At 42.6% G+C, this 23,374-nt stretch overlaps 1 protein-coding gene across 5 annotated transcripts in view; it reads left to right on the forward strand.

Annotated features, from left to right (window-relative positions):
• diaph2 (diaphanous-related formin 2) overlaps positions 1 to 23,374 on the forward strand; it is a 727,774-nt gene that overhangs the window by 446,128 nt on the left and 258,272 nt on the right. For all 5 annotated transcript variants that reach the window (XM_055927231.1, XM_055927234.1, XM_055927235.1 and 2 more), the window contains one exon: positions 13,995 to 14,124. In XM_055927231.1, the coding sequence (XP_055783206.1) occupies positions 13,995 to 14,124 (130 nt within the window). The remainder of the gene's footprint in view (positions 1 to 13,994; positions 14,125 to 23,374) is intronic.

Raw genomic sequence — 23,374 nt, forward strand, 5'->3', positions numbered from 1 at the left:
AACCAATGATTAATCTATTAATCTATTATGTGTTACTTCACAATATTGTTTTGAACGTTCATTTTGGACTGATGCCCGACTAAGCATTCTACTCAATGCATCGTTAATGAGCGCTGATAAAGATTGCATCAAAAGTGCATTACAGTGGCTTGGAAATACCATGACATTCAAAGGAGGCAAATAATTAGTAGGATAACCTTCTGTCATCATGTTGATGTCACCAGATTGACTTTAGATCCACTATGACGTTAGCTGGTTAACTAAGATTGAGGGAAGGCCACTGAATTTTAGCTATCAAATGTTAGCATTGCTAGCTATTTTTAACGAACTTTGCTAGCTAATGATAACATTGCCATCTGTCTAAAGTAAATTTGATAACATGATCATTTTTGTTAATTATCAACTTAATTATCAATATTTCCTACTAAATATTTGACTACTTTAGCAATGTCATTGTATTTCCAGGCACTATAGTGTAATTTAGACAAAACAGTAGTTAGCCTCTGTCCAGAATGATTGGGCTTATCGCCACTTTAGGGCACCACTATGGCACCGCCGGTAGAGGGCGCCTTGAAAACGTTCATAACTATGGCATGATGCGACGGAGGTGCAACCTGTGAATTAGACACAGTTATACATAGCACAACCTGTACCACCCTCATAGGAATCAAACTGGTACATTGATTTAAACAGTATTGTTTTAGTTCTATATATGTGAGTCACATTAGAGGAACTAATTCATGTTTTGGTCTGCTGCAGATGAAGTGTGTGTGTGTGGTAGTTATTCCTGAAGAGGCGCCTTTTCACTCTCGGCCTTGGCAAAGTCCTATTTTGTCAATGGTCCTCACCTCACTGTGGTAGTCAGCTTGCAGTTCTGTCAGATGATAAACTTATTGACTGCCTAATCCCCGGAAACCAAAGGGTTTCACCGCGTAAAGGGAGCGAACTGCACTGTACTCAATAGATGTCAGTAGATGTCTACGAACAGCACTGTGCTCAGTAGATGTCAGTGGCTGTCTACGAACAGCACTGTACTCAATAGATGTCAGTGGCTGTCTACAAACTGCACTGTACTCAATAGATGTCAGTGGCTGTCTACGAACTGCACTGTGCTCAGTAGATGTCAGTGGCTGTCTACTAACTGCACTGTGCTCAGTAGATGTCAGTGGCTGTCTACGAACAGCACTGTACTCAATAGATGTCAGTGGCTGTCTATGAACTGCACTGTGCTCAGTAGATGTCAATGGCTGTCTACGAACTGCACTGTGCTCAGTAGATGTCAGTGGCTGTCTACGAACTGCACTGTACTCAGTAGATGTCAGTGGCTGTCTACGAACTGCACTGTACTCAGTAGATGTCAGTGGCTGTCTACGAACTGCACTGTGCTCAGTAGATGTCAGTGGCTGTCTAGCCTCCTCCTCCTCCTCCGCCCCAGCCCTGCACCCCTGCTTTGGCCCTAGGTTAAAGAGCCTGGACACCTCTTTATATCATTAACAGAAATTATGAAAAATAGCCAAGATGGCAGATATTCACCACATAGCATTGTGAGGGGAGCTGGAATCTGAGAAGTTGTTCATTATTGTGACCTTTTCACACTACTGAGCCAGCACAGTACGATTTGGGTCAGCCCTACAGTGGGAATCAGGTACCAGTTGATACTTTAGTTTGTACTTTAGTTTGTTCTTACACTGCTGATGTTATTTTAGTACATGACAAGCAGATGCATAACCATATGTAGCTGTCAACTATAACCAGACTGTGTTAATTCACTGTGTTATTTGCTGACGCTGATGTTTGATTATGTGGAGTGCTGTTGTATTGTATAATTCACTGGGCCCAGACCTTGAACATTTTATATGAAATGTACTACTCTCTGATTCTTGTCTTTTCCCACAGCATACTGCTGATCTGAGCTAGCAGATGAGAAGAGCATAGATGCACGTTTGCATCTGGTAATGACAGTTTGGGGTGTAACAAAAAACAAATTAAAATGTATTAAATTAAATTGTGATTTTTACCCTTTGTGGGCAGATGATTGGTCCTCATCTAATGAAAGTGTGTGTTTGTGCTCACATTTGTGTGTGTGTGTGTGTGTGTGTGTGTGTGTGTGTGTGTGTGTGTGTGTGTGTGTGTGTGTGTGTGTGTGTGTGTGTGTGTGGGGGCACGGCTGACTGCGGTGTTTATATGGCAAGAATATTGTTGGAATGGGGGTGCAGAGGTGGGTAGTGCTAATTAGCTCTCACAACATGCAGTTCCAGCAGCATGGCAGTCACAGTGGGTAATCAATATGGAACAAGTTTCTTATGCACTGAAGTGGAGATATTGGCACACACACACACACACACGCACAAGGTAGGAAAACATGTAAACACACACAGACTTGGCTGGCACAGTATTTCTCTCCAGACTCCTTATACATGGGACTGTGCCAGCATCCTCCTTTTTTTATTTTGTAAAGACTGGTGTGTCCACAGTTCAGCAGGGGGCTGCAGCTCTTTGCTCCATTTTATACACAGCTGTGTTTTATTATAGGACTACATGCTTCCCCTGTAACATGCCCCAGTGTGTGGACTGCATGTCATTCTTAAACACCGCTGTGTGCCCAGGCCCTATGCTTGTACACTAATATATATTGACAGCATGATTTATCATTGGACAATAGGCATCTGCTAAGCTATTTACCACCCACTCTGCCAACCCAGGGCATCTTGTTTGTATGAAGGACACCTGTGGACCAGCCAGAGAAGAATCAGAATCAACACGCTCTAGATTTGGTGGCAGTCATTACAGTGACAGAAATAGGTTGAAGTACATCATTTCACTAATGTAGCACCAATATTTTCATTCCCTACATCCATGTAGAATGACCTATAAGATGTCAAATTACCTCTAGCTCAGTGTGTCACTTTTGTTTTTTCTCCTTCACTTCTATGACCATTAGAAACCCAGAGAGCTATAATAACTTCTATGACCATTAGAAACCCAGAGAGCTATAATAACTTCTATGACCATTAGCCAACAAGAGAGATATAATAACTTATATGACCATTAGAAACCCAGAGAGCTATAATAATTTCTATGACCATTAGCCAACAAGAGAGATATAATAACTTCTATGACCATTAGCAAACCAGAGAGCTATAATATCTTCTATGACCATTAGCAAACCAGAGAGCTATAATAACTTATATGACCATTAGCCAACAAGAGAGATATAATAACTTCTATGACCATTAGCAAACCAGAGAGCTATAATATCTTCTATGACCATTAGCAAACCAGAGAGCTATAATAACTTATATGACCATTAGCAAACCAGAGAGATATAATAACTTCTATGACCATTAGAAACCCACAGAGCTATAATAACTTATATGACCATTAGAAACCCACAGAGCTATAATAACTTCTATGACCATTAGAAACCCACAGAGCTATAATAACTTCTATGACCATTATAAACCCACAGAGCTATAATAACTTATATGACCATTAGAAACCCAGAGAGCTATAATAACTTCTATGACCATTAGTAAACCAGAGAGCTATAATAACTTCTATGACCATTAGCAAACCCGAGAGCTATAATAACTTCTATGACCATTAGCAAACCAGAGAGATATAATAACTTCTATGACCATTAGAACTTCTATGACCATTAGAAACCCACAGAGCTATAATAACTTATATGACCATTAGCAAACCAGAGAGATATAATAACTTATGATCATTAGCAAACCAGAGAGCTATAATACCATCTATGACTATTAGAAACCAAGTGAGCTATAATAACTTATATGATCATTAGCAAACCAGAGAGATATAATAACTTATGATCATTAGCAAACCAGAGAGATATAATAACTTATGATCATTAGCAAACCAGAGAGCTATAATACCATCTATGACTATTAGAAACCAAGTGAGCCATAATAACTTATATGACCATTAGAGATACAGAGATACCGGTAGGCCATATGAACTTATATGACCATTAGAGATACAGAGAGACAGGTAGGCCATATTAACTTATATGACCATTAGAGATACAGAGAGACAGGTAGGGCATAATAACTTATATGACCATTAGAGATACAGAGAGACAGGTAGGCCATATTAACTTATATGACCATTAGAAATACAGAGAGACAGGTAGGCCATAATAACTTATATGACCATTAGAGATGCAGAGAGACAGATAGGCCATATTAACTTATATGACCATTAGAGATGCAGAGAGACAGGTAGGCCATAATAACTTCTATGACCATTAGAGATGCAGAGAGACAGGTAGGCCATATTAACTTATATGACCATTAGAGATACAGAGAGACAGGTAGGGCATAATAACTTATATGACCATTAGAGATACAGAGATACAGGAAGGCCATATTAACTTAAATGACCATTAGAGATGCAGAGATACAGGTAGGGCATAATAACTGCCACTTAAATATTTCAGCGTCAGTAGGAATGTTGTCAGTTATTAGGGCTCTCTTGTGCTTTTCAATGTACCAAACAGCTCTTTTATGTTGCGGCACCAACTGTGCCGAGCAGTAGCACCAGCCAGTCCACTTATATTAATATACTTTAATGACCTGGTCTATAAATAACTAACAAGATTCCAGAATTAATTTCTGAAGAGAGGTTGCTGGTGATGATGAGAGGGGGAAATATATTGTAATTATTCGGCGGATGCATATGGAACAATAAGCAACAACCGGGCCTATGTTTGTGGGTGTGGTGAGATGGCAGCTTTAGGAATGTATAAGGGGCTGGATGGACATAATATGCTGTCCAAGCTTTTCAAATATGTCCCTCGAGGCAGTTACTCTTCTGGTTTACATTTTCCCCTTGTAATTTGGGACGGTAGGTAGCCTAGTGGTTAGACGTTGGGCCAGTAACCGAAAGGTTGCTCGATCGAATCCCCGAGCTGACAAGGTAAAAATATGTTGTTCTGCCCCTGAGAAAGGCAGTTAATCCACTGTTCCCCGGTAGGCCGCCATTGTAAATAAGGATTTGTTCTCAACTGACTTGCCTAGTTAAATAAAGGTTCAATAAAAACATAAAAAATTCAAATCAGGGCAGATTTAGACCTGGGACACCAGATGAGTGCAATTAACTATCAGAAACAAAAATCTGAATTGTTTAGGCTCTCCAGGACCTAATGTTGTAGCCCTGTAATGTTGACTTGAGCGTTCCACTTAATCCCAAAGGTGTTTGATTGGGTTGAGGTTAGGGCTCAGTCAAGTTCTTCCACACCGATCTCGACAAACCATTTCTGTATGGACCTCACTTTGTGAGGAGTAGGCGTAGGAATTTAGCCCCACAGTGAATAATCTTTAGCTTAAAATCAACTACTGCCTCTTTCTCCGAACGGTTAAAGGGACCATCTGGGATAGGTACTCCAATCTACTGCTAAAACAGGAAAGGGCTCTCCCCACAATGTTGGAAGCTCATACATGTCTAGAATGTCATTGTGTGCTGTATAGCATTACGATTTCCCTTCATTGAAAATAAGGGGCCCACCCCGAACCATGAAATGCAGCCCCAGACAATCTTTCCTCCTCCACCAAGCTTTATAGTTGGCACAATGCATTCGGGCAGGTAGCGTTTTCCTGGCATCCGCCAAACTCAGATTCGTTCGTCGGACTGCCAGATGGTGAAGCGTTTCCACTGCTCCAGAGTCCAATGAGCTTTACACCGCTCCAGCCGACACTTGGCATGGTGCATGGTGATCTTAGGCTTGTGTGTGTGGCTGCTCGGCCTTGGAAACCCATTTTATCAATGCAACGGAAAAGGTCCATCAACATGTACGCTTTACCTCTTCTGTCCATCACTATATGTTCTCATAATGAATGTTATATAATGTAACCCAATGTAATATATTGTTACCTAAAGGGGTTCATATTTGTACAATTCTGAATTAAACTAGATATCTCTTGCTGAGACAATTGGTCTGCTGCAGTGTTCATGATGACTGAAACAAGAGACTTGGCAAGTGTGTTTGCTGACAATGTTCTTTCACTTTCAGAATGTGCTGTTCAGGGTGTTAAGGAAAAATGGTATTTTGTATTTACTTACGTCAAAATGTTTGAGGGTACTAGATGTAAGAGGCATTATTTGTTGTTCAAAGACCTAGCTGGTGCAAAGCCCTCAGTTGTTGTGGTGGTGATAGCTGTGGAAAGCACTAAACCTGCTGAGGTCGTCAGAGCAGACCAAGCATCTTTATGGAAATGGTGAAAGTCTTTCAAATGCATTATCTTTATGCATGTACTGTTGCTCACTCGTGTGTGTGTGTGTGTGTGTGTGTGTGTGTGTGTGTGTGTGTGTGTGTGTGTGTGTGTGTGTGTGTGTGTGTGTGTGTGTGTGTGTGTGTCTGTGTGTCTGTGTGTCTTGTCTGTGTGTGAGCAGTGAATGGTAAACAACCCAGTGGCTGAGTGTGGGGTACAGCAGAACTTAGTTCTGTTTAAATTAGGAGAACACCATCAGGTTTCGGGTGCTGCTACATTCCCCCAGTGCCAAGCGGCTGGCCTTGTTTTGCTATCTACACTGGAGCGTTTCTGGTGCCTTTCTTATTATAGGGGCAATCTGGGATTCAAACAACAACACATTGGGTATCCCAACACTTTTTCTGTCGGCGTTACAAAAAGTTGAGTAAATCAAGGGTTGGGTTGTGATGGGAACCACAGTGGAACTATGTTCATGAGGCATTTATAGGTTTTTTATATTTTTCAATAATCATTGGCTATACAATGAGTGTACATAAAGTTGAGATCAGCTGCTCTTTCCATGACATAGACCAGTGGTGTCACACTCCTTCCACAGAGGGCCGAGTGTCTGAGGGTTTTTGGTTTTTCCTTTCAATTAAGACCTAGACAACCAGGTGAGGGGAGTTCCTTACTAATTAGTGACCTTCATTCATCAATCAAATACAAGGATGCAGCGAAAGCCGCAGCCACTCGGCCCTCTGTGGAATGATTATGACACGTGACATAGACTGACCAGGTGAATCAAAGTGAAAGTTATGTTCCCTGATTGATGTCACTTGTTAAATTCACTTCAATCATTGTAGATGAAGGGCAAGAGACAGGTTAAAGTCATATTTTTATTCCTTGAGACAATTGAGACATGGATTGTCTATGTGTGCCATTCAGAGGTTGAATGGCCAAGACAAAAGATTGGGTATGGTAGTAGGTGCCAGGTGCACCAGTTTGTATCAAGAATGGTCAACCTCCAAGAGGACATCCAGCCAACTTGACACAACTGTGGGAAGCATGAGCCAGCATCCCTGTGGAACGCTTTCTACACCCTGTATAGTCCATGCCTCGAGGAATTCAGCCTGTTCTGAGTGCAACTCAATATTAGGAAGGTGTTCTCATAGTTTTATACACTCAGTGTACAGTATATCATTTATTGGAAAGTCAAAAGATTGGAGTACCTATCCCAGATGGTCCCTTTAACCGTTCAGAGAAAGAGTCAGTAGTTGATTTTAAGCTAAAGATTATTCACTGTGGGGCTAAATCCCTACTCCCATTGACTCAGGAAAGTGAAGATGTGGCCTATCTGAAAAGAAAACATGATGATTCATGTGAAAGAAAACTGAGGTTTCCCTGTGATCAGGAAAGTATGTCACAATCCTTTATGAACAGTCAACACACACACATACACATGCGCGCAAGTACACACACGTGCACGAACATGCACACATACACACACGCGACATGTACACACACACACTGCTGCCGTTCAAACCCCCCTCTTTGTATACAGTGCCTTCAGAACGCATTCATACCCCTCGACTTGACTTATTCCACATGTTGTTGTTACAGTCTGAATTCAAAACGGATTAAGTTGATCTTCACACAATACCCCATAATGACAAAGTGAAACCATAAAAAATATATTTTTTGCTAATTTATTGAAAATAAAATATCTCATTTACATAAGTAGTCATACCCCTCAGTTAATATTTTCTAGATGCACCTTTGGCAGCGATAACCAGTCTTTCTGGTTGAGTCTGAAAGAGTTTTCCACACCTGGATTCTTTTCTGAATTATTCAAGCTTTGTCATATTGGTTGTTGATCATTGCTAGACAACCTTTTTCAAGTCTTGCCAAAGATTTTCATGTAGATTTAAGTCATAACTGTAACTCGGCACTCAGGAACATTCACTCTCTTCTTGGTAAGAAACTCCAGTGTAGATTTGACCTTGTGTTTTAGGTTATTGTCCTGCTGAAAGATGAATTAATCTCCCAGTGTCTGTTGGAAAGCAGACTGAACCAAGTTTCCTCTAGAATTTTTACTGTGCTTAGCTCCATTCTGTTTATTTTTTATCCTGAAAAACTCCCCAGCCCTTAACGATTACAAGCATACACTACCCATAACATGATGCAGCCACCACTATACTTGAAAATATGGAGAGCGGTACTCAGTAATGTGTTATATTAGATTTGTCCCAAACATAACACTTTGTATTCATGACAAAAAGTTGATTGATTTGCCACATTTATGTAGTATTACTTTAGTGTTTTGTTGCAAACAGGATGCATGTTTTGGAATGTTTTTATTCTGTACAGGCTTCCTTCTTTTCACTCTGCCAATTAGGTTAGTATTGTGGAGTAACTGCAATTAAAACCTAACTGTTTTAAAGTCACAATGGTGAAATCGCTGAGTGGTTTCCTTCCTCTCTGGCAACTGAGTTAGGAATGACACATGTATCTTTGTAGTGACTGGGTGTATTGTTACTCCATCCAAAGTGTAATTAATAACTTTACCATGCTCAAAGGGATATTCAATGTCTGCTTTGAATATATATCTACTAATAGGGGCCCTTGGTAAACTTCCCTAGTCTTTGTAGTTGAATCTGTATTTGAAGTTCACTGCTCGACTGAAGAAACCTTTCAGAGATGTGGGGCACAGAGATGAGATAATCATTCAAAAATCATGTTAAACACTATTATTGCACACAGAGTGAGTCCATGCAACTTATTCTGTGACCTGTTAAGCAAATGTTTTCTGTTAAGCAAATATTTAGGCTTGCCATAACACAGAAGTTGAAAATGTATTGACTTAAGACATTTGAGCTTTTAGTTGTTAAATCATTTTTTTTAAATCCACTTTGACATTATGGGGTATGTGTCTAGGCCAGTGACCAAAAATCGGAGTATAATCAATTTTAAATTCCGGCTGTAACGTAACAAAATGTGGAAAAGTCAAGGGGTTTGAATACTTTCTGAAGGCACTGTATCAAGGAATATAAGGAAAGACCTCCCTGCCATTTTGTCCAAAGCATTGAGCCCAGGTATCGAAGGAGCCCAGCGGGCTTTGATGAAAGGATCATTCAGGAGGAAACCATCTAATATTTATGATTTGATTATTGTTGCATTTCTTGCCAATGGTTTGAGATTCTTTCTGTGAGTTTGGAAAAGGCTTTGTCATTGGCGAGATTGCAGTTGAGACATGTCCCTCTGTATGTTTGCCTTCGTAACCAATCTCTCTGGGAGGTACTGGGAGTGATTTATTTAATGGATGCTGGAACACAGTGCCATTTCAAATTAATACATGTTTGGAGAAAGGATGCTTTCCCCCCAGTGTACCATGCAAGCTCCTCTCTTTGATAAATAGATCAAAACCGCAGTAGAGCAATTGCTGAATTATTCTTTCATAATGGATAAATCAATCCACCCCCACCCAGCTTTTCCAGTTTGGGCTTTCGTCGCAATTAATTCTTACCTGGGAACAATTGCAGTATAATCCCGCGGAAGCCCCCTCCACCTTGAAAAGGATACAAAGGCCTTATCCAGGATAAATACTTTATTGATCACTCAGAGCCCTTTGAATAGGTGATTATCTTAATACGGGGGCCATTGTTTGCATAGCACCATGATAGATGATTCCCCTCACCATGCATATCTTTCCAAGTAATCCGTGATTGTTAGAGCTAGGACGACATTGGTGGCTGCACAAAGTAGGACTGAGATGAGGGGACCGACTGCTATCAACCTATCAACAGATTGGAAAAACCAGAGAAGTCAAGAGAAGATAACTGAAGAGACGACAAAGAGGAGAGAGGGGTGGCGACAGGGAGGATAGAGGGGTGGCGACGGAGAGAAGAGATGGGTGGCGTCATAGAGAATAGAGGGGGAGGATAGAGGGGTGGCGACGGAGAGGATAGAGGGATGGTGACATAGAGGATAGAGGGATGGTGACATAGAGGATAGAGGGATGGTGACAGAAAGGATAGAGGGATGGTGACAGAGAGGATAGAGGGATTAAGACGGACAGGATAGAGGGATTAAGACGGACAGGATAGAGGGATGGTGACGGAGAGAAGAGAGGGGTGGTGACAGAGAGAAGAGAGGGGTGGTGACAGAGAGAAGAGAGGGGTGGTGACGGAGAGGATAGAGGGATGGTGACGGAGAGGATAGAGGGATGGTGACGGAGAGGATAGAGGGATGGTGACGGAGAGGATAGAGGGATGTTGACGGAGAGGATAGAGGGATGGTGACGGAGAGGATAGAGGGATGGTGACGGAGAGGATAGAGGGATGGTGACGGAGAGGATAGAGGGATGGTGACGGAGAGGATAGAGGGATGGTGACGGAGAGGATAGAGGGATGGTGACGGAGAGGATAGAGGGATGGTGACGGAGAGGATAGAGGGATGGTGACGGAGAGGATAGAGGGATGGTGACGGAGAGGATAGAGGGATGGTGACGGAGAGGATAGAGGGATGGTGACGGAGAGGATAGAGGGATGGTGACGGAGAGGATAGAGGGATGGTGACGGAGAGGATAGAGGGATGGTGACGGAGAGGATAGAGGGATGGTGACGGAGAGGATAGAGGGATGGTGACGGAGAGGATAGAGGGATGGTGACGGAGAGGATAGAGGGATGGTGACGGAGAGGATAGAGGGATGGTGACGGAGAGGATAGAGGGATGGTGACGGAGAGGATAGAGGGATGGTGACGGAGAGGATAGAGGGATGGTGACGGAGAGGATAGAGGGATGGTGACGGAGAGGATAGAGGGATGGTGACTGAGAGGATAGAGGGATGGTGACGGAGAGGATAGAGGGATGGTGACGGAGAGGATAGAGGGATGGTGACGGAGAGGATAGAGGGATGGTGACGGAGAGGATAGAGGGATGGTGACGGAGAGGATAGAGGGATGGTGACGGAGAGGATAGAGGGATGGTGACGGAGAGGATAGAGGGATGGTGACGGAGAGGATAGAGGGATGGTGACGGAGAGGATAGAGGGATGGTGTGCTTCAACAGGAAGTTCCTGGATAACAAGTGCCTTGTGCTCTTAGCAGGTGTTTAATTGAGTCTGGTGGGGTTAAATTGCTGCTTTATACGGCGATATGGCCAGATATGTGACCATGGGAAACGGTGCTGATGGTGATGCTCATCATGATAATCCTATGGCTGTTGGAGCAGAAGCATAATGTCCTGTTGCATTAACACTCGTTACCATTAAACTATCAGTGGCAATGTGTGTGCCCTTTCATCACAGCCTAACGCGTCAGCATGCGAACTGAACCACATGCTTGGTCTGTTGTAATCATGTAATTGTCTATGTCCTAGAGAGTGGTCAATTGTATTGTGTAATCAACTGCTCACCCTCCCTTTGAAATCTTCCCCTGATAGGGGCACGGGGTGGGAATGTTGCCAATGACTTTTGTTAATCTTCCAACAGCCCTATTCCACATCTGCTGCTGTTTATTGTCCTAAAATGGACACCATAATGCATTCTGTTGTGAATGAGGATTTTAAATAGTACATTGTCAATGATAAGTATACAGTAAGAGTATTCTTGATCATTCTTAAGACAAAGCAGAATGGAAAATATACATTGGAATATGAATGGATTTCTTCTCTCTGATATGATCATGTGGTTTCCTGTTGTCTTAGTCAACTGCTGGCTCCCCCACACATCAAGATAATGTAACCTTACAAGACATTTGTTCCCAGGGAGGTCTGCCAGAATCTTGAGAGTTTGGCATGGCTATGTGAGGTTAATAATAGAAGCCATCTTGTTGTGTTTTTTTCTCTCTCTCTTCTCCCCTCAAACCAGCCATCCTGAAGTCAAGTCTTGACAGAAAACAATCTGTTTGAGCCGGCAAGGGCGAGGGGGGTCAGCCAGCACCGGTGCCCCTGCCTAATGCAGCCCACCAGCCCCTGTCCTCTCCCTCCAATCTCTGTGAGGGAGGGAGAGAGGGAACAGAAAAAAGGAGGAAGAGTTAGGGATTGCAGTCTGGTCGACTACCTCTGTGGGGTTTTATTCATTTAGAGCCGTACTATACCACTACATTATCTCTTTTAAATTCCTTTTCAATGTCTTTGTGCTCGAGATTCGTGAAAAGCTTATCTACCTTTTTTTACATCTTCGGGACAGAAAAGGTGGTGTAAGAATGATATATGTTTGGGGGAGGTTGACACACAGGTCCAATGTAATGAATAGATGTAATTAAAGTGAAAGTTGCCTATGAATTAACTTGAGTAAATCAGTAAAAAGTGTGAATAAATAACTTGTTTTCCAGCGCCAAAGTCATAGTTATTTTTATTGACATAGCTATTTATTAAGGAGTTGCTAAAACAGCTTGCAGCACTGCGCTGACATGTGGATGTATGATTCAATGCTGCTGAGATGCACGACAGATGTTACTCAGTGGGAAATCCCCCAACTCCGCCTCCACAGTCCTGCTGAAATATTTAGATTTAAAGTACACATATATTATATTCATGGCTAAATACTGTGGTTTGATCCAATAGTTGTAAGATTCTGTAACACTTTACCGTAAGTAATTTGCCTTAAAAGCTTTACTTAAGTTACCCTAATGTAACTACACAGAAATAACTGTAGAAACAACATTTTATTTACACATAGTTACATAGTTGCAGCTTTATTGACCAATTTCTCTGTCATCCTATGTGTGAATGGACAAATGAACTGAAATCTAGGTAAACAGCAGCGTAGTCCGTCTGGCATGTTTGACATTCTTTATTTTGAAGTGCCGACCCACACTTAATAAAGCCAATGTGATTTACCGGAGAAGGTGGTATAGCTCTCCTATTTTGAAAGAAATGCATTTTCCAAAGTCATTCAGTCTGCCCCCAAAGAAGAGTGAGGGGAAAATTAAATGTACTCTGGTAGAGAGAGGGAACCGAGCAAGGAAATGCTTGTAGGGATGAATGCATCAATGAGCCAATTGCTCTAAAATTGGACAGGGTTTTAAGAGAGGGAGAGGGGAGGAAAGGGATTTGGCTTGCCCCTGCTCTCCAGCCCAAACGCCTTATTGAAAGGTCATGTAGGATCTCTGAAAGGCTTGTGCAGTTGTCTCTAAGGCACCACAATGGAGAATATGCTCCTAGCAGCCACTGTACTGGCCTTTTTCTCTCCAATTGTATTAGTCTAGTCTAGCACATTCACTTTTCCTTTCTCAAAGCTTTGTATTTGTTTTATCCAGTTCTGTTTGATATGTATGTTTTACTGATATGTGTTTTTACTGTTGTCTACTCAATGCATGGGCATATGTTCCTTTATGCATATGTATCACAATGCCACTCAGCCCATCATATCACTAAACATGTATGTGACCACTAACAAACTGAACTATACAATGCATCTTTATCTGCCACTGTCATATGGCAAAAGCAAAGAGGGCTAAAGGCAGTTCCTGAAAGACTGAATGAAAGAGAGCTGAACGTTTACACATGCCCCCTTCCCCCAACAGCTCACTGTATGGTTATGTATGGTTGGTTGTTTCATGCAGATCCGTTATTGTTGTGGCCTTTTCTAACATTCAAAGAACATTCTGTCCCTGCGTGGCTCAGTTGGTAAGAGCATGGCGCTAGAAATGCCAGGGTCGTGGGTTGGAGGTCAGCTATACTAAAATGTATGCACTCACTGTTGTCAGTCGCTTTGGGCTTTTGCTAAATGGTAAGAACAACTAATGCTGTGACTCACCCATGACTTCACCTCTCTCTCAGCTTCGAGACACTAAGTCGGCCGACCAAAACACAACGCTGCTCCACTTCCTGGCTGAGAAGTGTGAAGAGAAGTACCCGGAGATCCTGAGGTTCCCTGAAGAGCTGCAGCATGTGGAGAGTGCTAGCAAAGGTAAGCCAGTCCGTCCTCTTTAAATAACGATTGACCATGTCCTTATATGGACACTGTATCACTGGTTGAACCATAGTTCTACACAGACACTCCTGAGGCATTAACAGTAGCTTATATTCTGATGTGAGAGATGGATGTACAACATACTGCAAAGTCAGAGAGTAATTAAAACTTGTTGTTTTCTGCTAAGGTCATACTTGCATGTTTTGAATCGCTCAACATGCTGTTATTGGACCTTGCAGACAGTAAACTATATATTCAACAAACAAGATTTATTCCTCCCCGGAAATATCTGCCTCTTGAAATTGGACGCTCTCACAGGAAATCACAAAAGATTTTCGACAAACATGCAATTTACTCCACACCTGCAATCATTCTAGGTGTTATGTCACCTTTACCAATTTACTGCCATGTTTCATTTCCTCATCTTCTTGTTTTGACCCCCCTGCATTGTGTTTTGTTAGTAACCAATAGAAATCTCTCGACAAGCCCAAATATTATAGCTGTGTCTTCCTTGGCTCCTTTTCAATTAAGAAAGCTGTTGATTACAACTATGATGTTATTTGCTTGTGTTTTCATCAAAGTATTTTGTTCACCTTCTCCCCCACCAGTATCCTCGCTATAAACCCGGTTAAATCAAATTGTAATTGGCCGATGGTATGTGCTTTGTCTCGGCTTTATAACATTGATCCAGAGTTATCCGACTTGTTTTTAAACGCTTCTTTTGGTAGCTAGAGCTTCAACCAGGAGGCTTCGAGGCATTTTACAGCTTGATTTAGACACGCCCATGTGTTATAGAGTGACGCAAGAGATTAGGCCCAACAAGGTTAAGATACTTTAATTAGGTCTGCTGCATCCGATGGAATAAAACGTCCTAATGGCCAGAGAGCCCCTCTTAATCCATTAAAATGGCGCCGGAAGTAATGGCAGCAGTTTTACGAGCGCCCAACCAATTGTGTTTTTTTTTGCGTTATTTGTAAGTTATTTTGTACATAATGTTTCTGCAACCGTATCTTACGGCAAAAAAGAGCTTCTGGATATCAGGACAGCGATCACTCACCTTGGATTTGACACATTTTTTCTACAACAAGGAGGACACACAAGACATTCTCTGAACACCCGACAAGACCAACATCCCAGTTGTTGGCAAGAGGAAGAGACGCAGGTACAGAGGACACAGAGCAGGGTGCCTTGTAAGGCGAGTGGGAAGGCTGCCGTTACCGTCAATATTACTCGCCAACGTACGATCACGAATATCCAACAAACGGGACATCAAAAACTGTAAAATATTATGTTTCACGGAATCGTGGCTAGTTGATGACATGGATATTCAGCTAGCGGGATATACGCTGCACCGGCAAGATAGAACAAGGGGGGGGCGGTCTGTGCATGTTTGTAAACACCAGCTGGTGCACGAAATCTAAGGAAGTTTCTAGATTTTGCTCGCCTAAAGTAGATTATCTTGTGATAAAGTTCAGACCACACTATTTGCCTAGAGAGTTTTCAGCTATACTTTTCGTGGCTGTTTATTTACCACCACAGACGGATTCTGGCACTAAGACAACACTCAGTCAGCTGTATAGGGAAATAAGCAAACAGCTCCTAGTGTCCGGAGACTTTAATGCAGGGAAACTTAAATCAGTTCTACGTCATTTCTATTGACATGTTAAATGTGCAACCAGAGGAAAAAAATTCTAGATCACCTTTACTCCACACACAGAGACGTGTATAAGCTCTCCCTCGCCCTCCATTTGGTAAATCCGACCACAACTCTATCCTCCTGATTCCTGTTTACAAGCTAAAATTAAAGCAGGAAGCACCCGTGACTCGGTCTATAAAAAAGTGGTCAGATGAAACAGATGTTAAACTACAGGACTGTTTTGCTATCACAGACTGGGATATGTTCCAGGATTCTTCCGATGGCATTGAGGAGTACACCACATCAGTCACTGGCTTTATCAATAAGTGCATCGAGGACGTCGTCCCCACAGTGACTGTACGTACATACCCCAACCAGAAGCCATGGAGTACAGGCAACAGGTTGTTTCTGGTGTCCTTTGACAGCTCTTTGGTCTTGGCCATAGTGGAGTTTGGAGTGTGACTGTTTGAGGTTGTGGACAGGTGTCTTTTATACTGATAAGTTCAAACAGGTGCTATTAATACAGGTAACGAGTGGAGGAAAGAGGAGCCTCTTAAAGAAGAAGTTACAGGTCTGTGAGAGCCAGAAATCGTGCTTGTTTGTAGGTGACCAAATACTTATTTTCCACCATAATTTGCAAATTAATTAATTAAAAATCCTACAATGTGATTTTCTGGATTTTTTTTCTTCTCATTTTGTCTATCATAGTTGAAGTGTACCTATGATGAATTACAGGCCTCTCATCTTTGTAAGTGGGAGAACTTGCACAATTGGTGGCTGACTAAATACTTTTTTGCCCCACTGTACATACTACCTCAATTGGCCCGACCATCCAGTGCCCCCGCACATTGGCTAAACGGGCTATGTGCACTGTGTCCCGCAACCCACCACCCGCCAACACCTCTTTTACGCTACTGCTACTCTCTGTTCATCATCTATGCATAGTCACTTTAATCATATCTACATGTACGTACTACCTCAATCAGCCCGGTGCCTGTATATAGCCTCGCTACTGTTATATCCTCGCTACTTTATATAGCCTCGCTACTGTTATTTTTCACTGTCTTTTTACTGTTGTTTTTATTTCTTTACTTACCTATTGTTCACCTAATACCTATTTTGCACTGTTGGTTAGAGCCTGTAAGTAAGCATTTCACTGTAAGGTCTACTACACCTGTTGTATTTGGCGCACGTGACAAATAAACTTTGATTGTTGTAAAAATCTGGAATATTCTTCTGTTCAGGAAGAGGGCCCCGGCAGATTCAATATGGATGGTGTCTGGCAGCAGTTTCAGTGGCCAATGGGAGGACTTTAATAGAGCACAAGGGATTTGTATGCGTTCTGAGATGACCACCAGGAAAGGTTAACAGGCCGGATGGGAGGCATGGTGTGGATGACAGGACAGAACGGTGGCTTTAATGCATTAGGCATTATTGTCTATCTGCCTTTGTGGATTGGCGTTGAGAATAAGAGAACATGGCTGCCATTTGTGGTGCGGAAGTGGTGTATTTACAGCTCATTTGGCGTAATTACCTCAAGAGTAGACATGCTACATTGTTCCCACCTTTGAATTAAGTTATTTATCTGACACGTATGAAAGTTAGTCTCCTTAGGCAATCTGGCACGTAAGCATTTGCCGCCTCATTGTGTCTGGGAATAGACTTGTTTGTCTGACTGCCTGTCAATAAGTTCATTTCATTCTCAAGTATTTGGTGGAGAATCCCCAGAGGCGTATTTACTTTGTTAGTTTCCTATTTGGTTATTTAATCGAATTCCCGCTAATTATGTGCTCGACTGACGCAGCGAGGCAGCTATTGTTGAAGTGGACCAGAACCAGCCTTCATTATGGATATAGATGGATTAGTGTACGGCTCAAACTGTCAACGTGTATCAACTCATTCAAGTCCTTTCAGGGACAATCAATTATTGTACATGCTTGTTAGTTCAATTGGGTGAGACTGATAAGCCATTGGTTGACTCAATTCATTATGGCAAACACCAGTGGACAACACAGACATAACACCAAGGAGAAGGCTATATGGGATATAAAGCTGTTTACCTCACAGTGCTTTCCGTAGACCCTGTATTTTAATTATAGGTCAAACGAGATATACAACACGATAACATTATTATCCATGGACATTTTGGGGTAAAACCAAGAAAACTAGCCATTTAAAGGCCCAGTACAGTCAAAAATGTGATTTCCCTGTGTTATATATATATATATATATATTTTATTTCTACACGGAGGTTGGAATAATACTATGAAATTGTGAAAATTATGATAATACCCTTTTAGTGTAAGAGCTGTTTGAAAAGACCGCCTGAAATTTCAGCCTGTTTTTGCGGGGTGGAGTTTTGGCCTGCCTGGTGACATCAACAGGTGGTAATTTAGTTAATTTACTGATACGAAAGAGAGAATCAAATCCTCTCTGCCAATAACAGCTACACTGAACAAAAATATAAACACAACATGTTGGTCCCATGTTTCAAGAGCTAAAATAAAAGATGCCAGAAATGGACCTTCCATAAACACAAAAAGACTATTTCTCTCAAATGTTGCGCACAAATTTGTTTACATCCCTGTTATTGAGCATATCTCCTTTTCCAAGATAATCCATCCACCTAACAGATGTGGCATATCAAGAAGTGGATTAAACAGCATGATCATTACACAGGTGCAGCTTGTGCTGGGGAGACTAAAAGGCCACTCTAAAATTTGCAGTTTTGCCACACAACACAATGCCACAGATGTCTCAAGTTTTGAGGGAGCATGCAATTGACATGCTGACTGCAGGAATGTCCAGAGCTGTTGCCTGGTGGACATTACATTTTCATTTCTCTACCACCATTAGAAAGTTTGTCAGTACCTCCAACTGGCCTCACAAACGCAGAACACGTATAACCACGCCAGCCCAGGACCTCCACCACTGGCTTCTTCAGCTGCGGGATTGTCTGAGACCAGCCACCCGACTGCTGAAACTGTGGGTTTGCACAACAAAATAATTTCTGCACAAACTGTCAGAAACAGTCTCAGGGAAGATCATCTGCATGCTTGTCATCCTCACCAGTGTCTTGACCTCACTGAAGTTCTGCGTCGTACCGACTTCAGTTGGCAAATTCTCACCTTCAATAGCCACTGGCACGCTGGTGAAGTGTGCTCTTCACGGATGAATCCCAGTTTCAACTGTACCAGGAATATGGCAGAGATTGTGTATGGTGTCGTGTGTGCGAGTGGTTTGCTGATGTCAATGTTCTGAACAGATTGCCTCATGGTGGACAACGAACACAATTTCATTTTATTGATGGCAATTTGATAATGCACAACCCCACGTCACAAGGATCTGTACAAAATTCCTGGAAACTGAATATGTTCCAGTTCTTCCATGGCCTGAATACTCACCAGACATGTCAACCATTGAGCATGTTTGAGATGCTCTGAAACGACATGTGCGACAGCGTGTTCCAGTTCCCACCAGTATCCAGCAACTTCGCACAGCCATTGAAGGGGAGTGGGACAACATTCCACAGGCCACAATCAACAGCCTGATCAACGCTATGCAGAAGAGATGAGACGCTGCATGAGACAAATGGTGGTCACACCAGATACTGACTGTTTTTTTGATCCACGCCCCTACTTTGTTTTTAAGGTATTCATGAATTAGGGCCTAATTCATTTATTTCAATTGACTGATTTCCTTATATGAACTGTAACTCAGTAAAATCTTTGAAATTGTTGCATGTTGCGTTTATATTTTGGTTCAGTGCCGTTTTCAGTTTTCCCTTCCCCACTCAAACCACACCCAGACAGTCCTAGCGAAATTGCTTGAGAAATCACAGGAAGGTACTTAATTGCTACACATACATTATTTGATATTGATATAAAACATTGGACCTTTAAGAGCAGATGATTCCATAGTGAGAGAGACAGAAATAATTTGATTTGGAAATATATTTTGTTATTGTGCCTATTGGTCAGCCAGACAGCATTGGTTTGAATCATGAAGTGATGCGTTTCTTCAGTTTTGACAGAAGTCCACCTCCACAGGTGAAGCCAAAAGGAATTAGATGATTGAGTCACCCACTCTAACAAAAAATGCACCGTCTCTCACTCCAACAAGAAACATGACACAATGATCTTTGTTTTAAAAGACAATTCTTAGTGTCTTCTCATTTTCCTTTTCCCTGTACCAACGAGAGACCTCTTTGGTCACCAGCGCTCAAGTTTTATTCTGTTGTTTTTGGGTGCTTTTAAGGGCCGTTTGAGATGCCGGAGAGGACCAAAACAAAGAAGCTCAAATCACAGCTGTCTAGCCTCACTAAAGCTCATTTAATCAGAGAACACTTTGAGGCTGGAACACAAGGCTGGAACACCAAGATGGCTGGGCCACGCGTTAGCTTGATTCGAGTCTGGAGGAGCTTTAACACTCATGTAGAACAACGGGGCCCATCTGAATAATTTATAGACTATCTTCCAGATCCTTTACAAGGCTTTTTGGTCTCCTGTCAGGTAAATTGGTAGAAGAACATGGGAAAAAGATTGCTTCCTTAACTGGGTACACTGTTCACCCTAACCCCGAGCAATATCTAGTTGTCATCTCTCATTCTCCTCTCTGTTAGGCATCTCTCTCTCCTTCATCGCTACAGTGCATTAGAGCCACTTTGTTTCCTCGTCTCCACTAAAATAACTTTCTAGTTTCTCCTTTTGTTATTATTTTTCTACTTGGCCCATGGCCGGCAGCATGCTGGAATGGAAATGTGTATCTAGGATTCCACTTCCTCTCCCTTTATCCCCCATCACTTCCTCTCATTTTATTCCCCATCACGTCATCTCTCTTTATCCCCATCACCACCTCCTCTTTTATCACTGTCTCCCCCATCACTTCCTCTCTCTTTATCCCCATCTCCCCCATCACTTCCTCTCTCTTTATCACCGACTCCCCATCACTTTCTCTCTCTTTATTCCTGTCTCCCCCATCACTTCCTCTCTCTTTATCCCCATCTCCCCCATCACTTCATCTCTCTTTATCACCGACTCCCCATCACTTTCTCTCTCTTTATCCCTGTCTCCCCATCACTTCCTGTTTCTTTATCCATGTCTCTCCATCACTTCCTCTCTCTTTATCCCCATCTCCCCATCACTTCATATCTCTTTATCCCCATCACATCCTCTCTTTTTATCCCTGTATCCCCATCACTTCCTCTCTCTTCAACCCCGTCTCCCCCATCACTTCCTCTCTCTTCAACCCTGTCTCCCCTCTCGTTATCACCGACTGCCAATCACTTCCTCCCTCTTTACCCCCGTCTCACCCATCTCTCCTCTCTTTATCCCCGTCTCCCCATCACTTCCTCTCTCTTTAGCCCTGTCTCCCCATCACTTCCTGTCTCTTTATCCCCGTCTCCGCATCACTTCCTGTCTCTTTGTCCCCGTCTCCCCCATCACTTCCTCTCTCTTTAGCCCTGTCTCCCCATCACTTCCTGTCTCTGTATCCCCTTCTCCGCATCACTTCCTGTCTCTTTATCCCCGTCTCCCCCATCACTTCCTCTCTCTTTATCCCCATCTCCCCATCACTTCCTCCATCTTTAACCCTGTCTTCCCCATTACTTCCCGTCTCTTTATCCCTGTCTTCCCCATTACTTCCCGTCACTTTATCCCTGTCTCCCCCATCACTTCCTCTCTCTTTATCCCCGTCTCCTCCATCACTTCCTCTCTCTTTATCCCCGTCTCCCCCATCACTTCCTCTCTCTTTATCCCCTTCTCCCCCATCACTTCCTCTCTCTTTATCCCCGTCTCCCCCATCACTTCCTCTCTCTTTATCCCCGTCTCCACCATCACGTTCTCTCTATATCCCCGTCTCCACCATCACTTTCTCTCTATATCCCCGTCTCCACCATCACTTTCTCTCTGTGCCACCCAACTTACCTTCTGACAAGCTATTACAAATTGTACCTCCCCCTGCCTGTCCCACCACCACTACAACTTGGAAAATGTTGTTGTGTGTTGAATCATTATTTGACTCATTATTTTCAGCTGAAGTAGACCCCTCGCCTCTGCTGTGACTACCACCACCCTCTGTTGTGATCTGTAGCTGAGGTGAGGCCAGGTGACCTAGTCAACCTGTACAGCCAGAGGCCCTGAGCCTGCAAATTTCTGCTTGTTGCATCAAGGGCCGTGGGGGAAAACGGGGGTTGGCTGGTCAGAAGGTGGGGGTGTGGTGAGGGGGAGGGGGTTCAAACATTAGAATAATCACAAGCTCATCTACAAACGGCTGGAGCCTGCACACTTAATATACCTGATTGAAAAGAGCAATCAGTTCCGGCTGATTTCCCTGAGAAAGGCTTTTTGTCAGTTCCTTTCCCTTGATTGCCCACTCCAGAGGGACTCTCTCTCCCCAAGTCTCTAACATCTACTGCTCCTCACAGAGAGAAGAAAAGATTTAGAGAGAAAAGAGTGAGAGAGAAAAGAGAGAGAGACAGGCCTTTGTCTGCTCTATTGCAGGCTGAGCCTCCCTTAAGCACATTATACTGCATTTTCCCAACTGCTTCACTTCATGTTAATTGCCTTATATTGTTTCTATTTAATGTTATGCTTCTGTCATGACAAGTTCAAATCGAAAGAAAGATAATTGCTAATCAATGAAAACTGGATCCTTGTACAATTCACTCCGGGTCGAGTGGCGTACTTTGGCATTTGCTGGCAATCATTAATGTTATTCAATAAGATGCCCTTTAATAATTTTCACTTTGTTTGATTGTATTACTTCCTTTTGCAGAATATTATTTTCATTCTGATTCATTCCTTATAAAATATTAGCGAAATCAATGTTATGTTTATCTATAGTTGGTGTATTAGAGAAATTTGTCGATAAATCCACTTGCCTTCAGAACCAAAATGTACGCCTTGACTGAAATCTCAGTAGCATTTCCTGTAGAGCGGTATAAAAGACATCTGGTTTTCTGAGTCATAGAATCGTCATAGAGTTGTGTGGATGCACAACTTAATTACACATGCAACCCTGCATGCTTGTGAATTATAAATGCAACACGCTAACGAGATGATAGATCTGCATGTGGACTCCCAGCAGGTCGTCTACTCTCCCCTTCCTTGACACACATGATAGCATCTCTTATTACCTCAGAAGCTGTCTTCCTATAGGGAGTAGCTTTTGAGGCAGGTAGAGGTCAGTGATAACTGGAGCCCAGCCCAGCACACACAGTTGTCCTCGCAGGAGACTCTTCTCTCTATGGACTCGCCCATCATCAATGGCACACCTGCCTCAAGGTCACTGCTAATTAGAAGCCAGATGTTCACCCAGAGAGACTCACAGGGGCATGGAATTTGCTGAGTCTCAAGGAGGGCCTGGGACAAGCGGACTGATGACCATGAGGACTGACATTGCGGGGTTGTTGTGCTGTTTTTACATGAATTCCCTATTCTTACGCACTTTTATTTTGTATAGACTATCTACTTGTTTCAGCCCAGAAGTTAGACAAGTGGACCATTAACCAGAAGGTTGCTAATTTGAAACAGGGGCTGGCAACTGGCAACCAAAATGCTGCTAGTCATGTCACTTAACGCCTCCATGTTCCAAATGTATGGCATGTGTCTG

This window comes from Salvelinus fontinalis, chromosome 6 (assembly GCF_029448725.1).
Source record: "Salvelinus fontinalis isolate EN_2023a chromosome 6, ASM2944872v1, whole genome shotgun sequence".
Lineage (NCBI taxonomy): Eukaryota > Metazoa > Chordata > Actinopteri > Salmoniformes > Salmonidae > Salvelinus > Salvelinus fontinalis.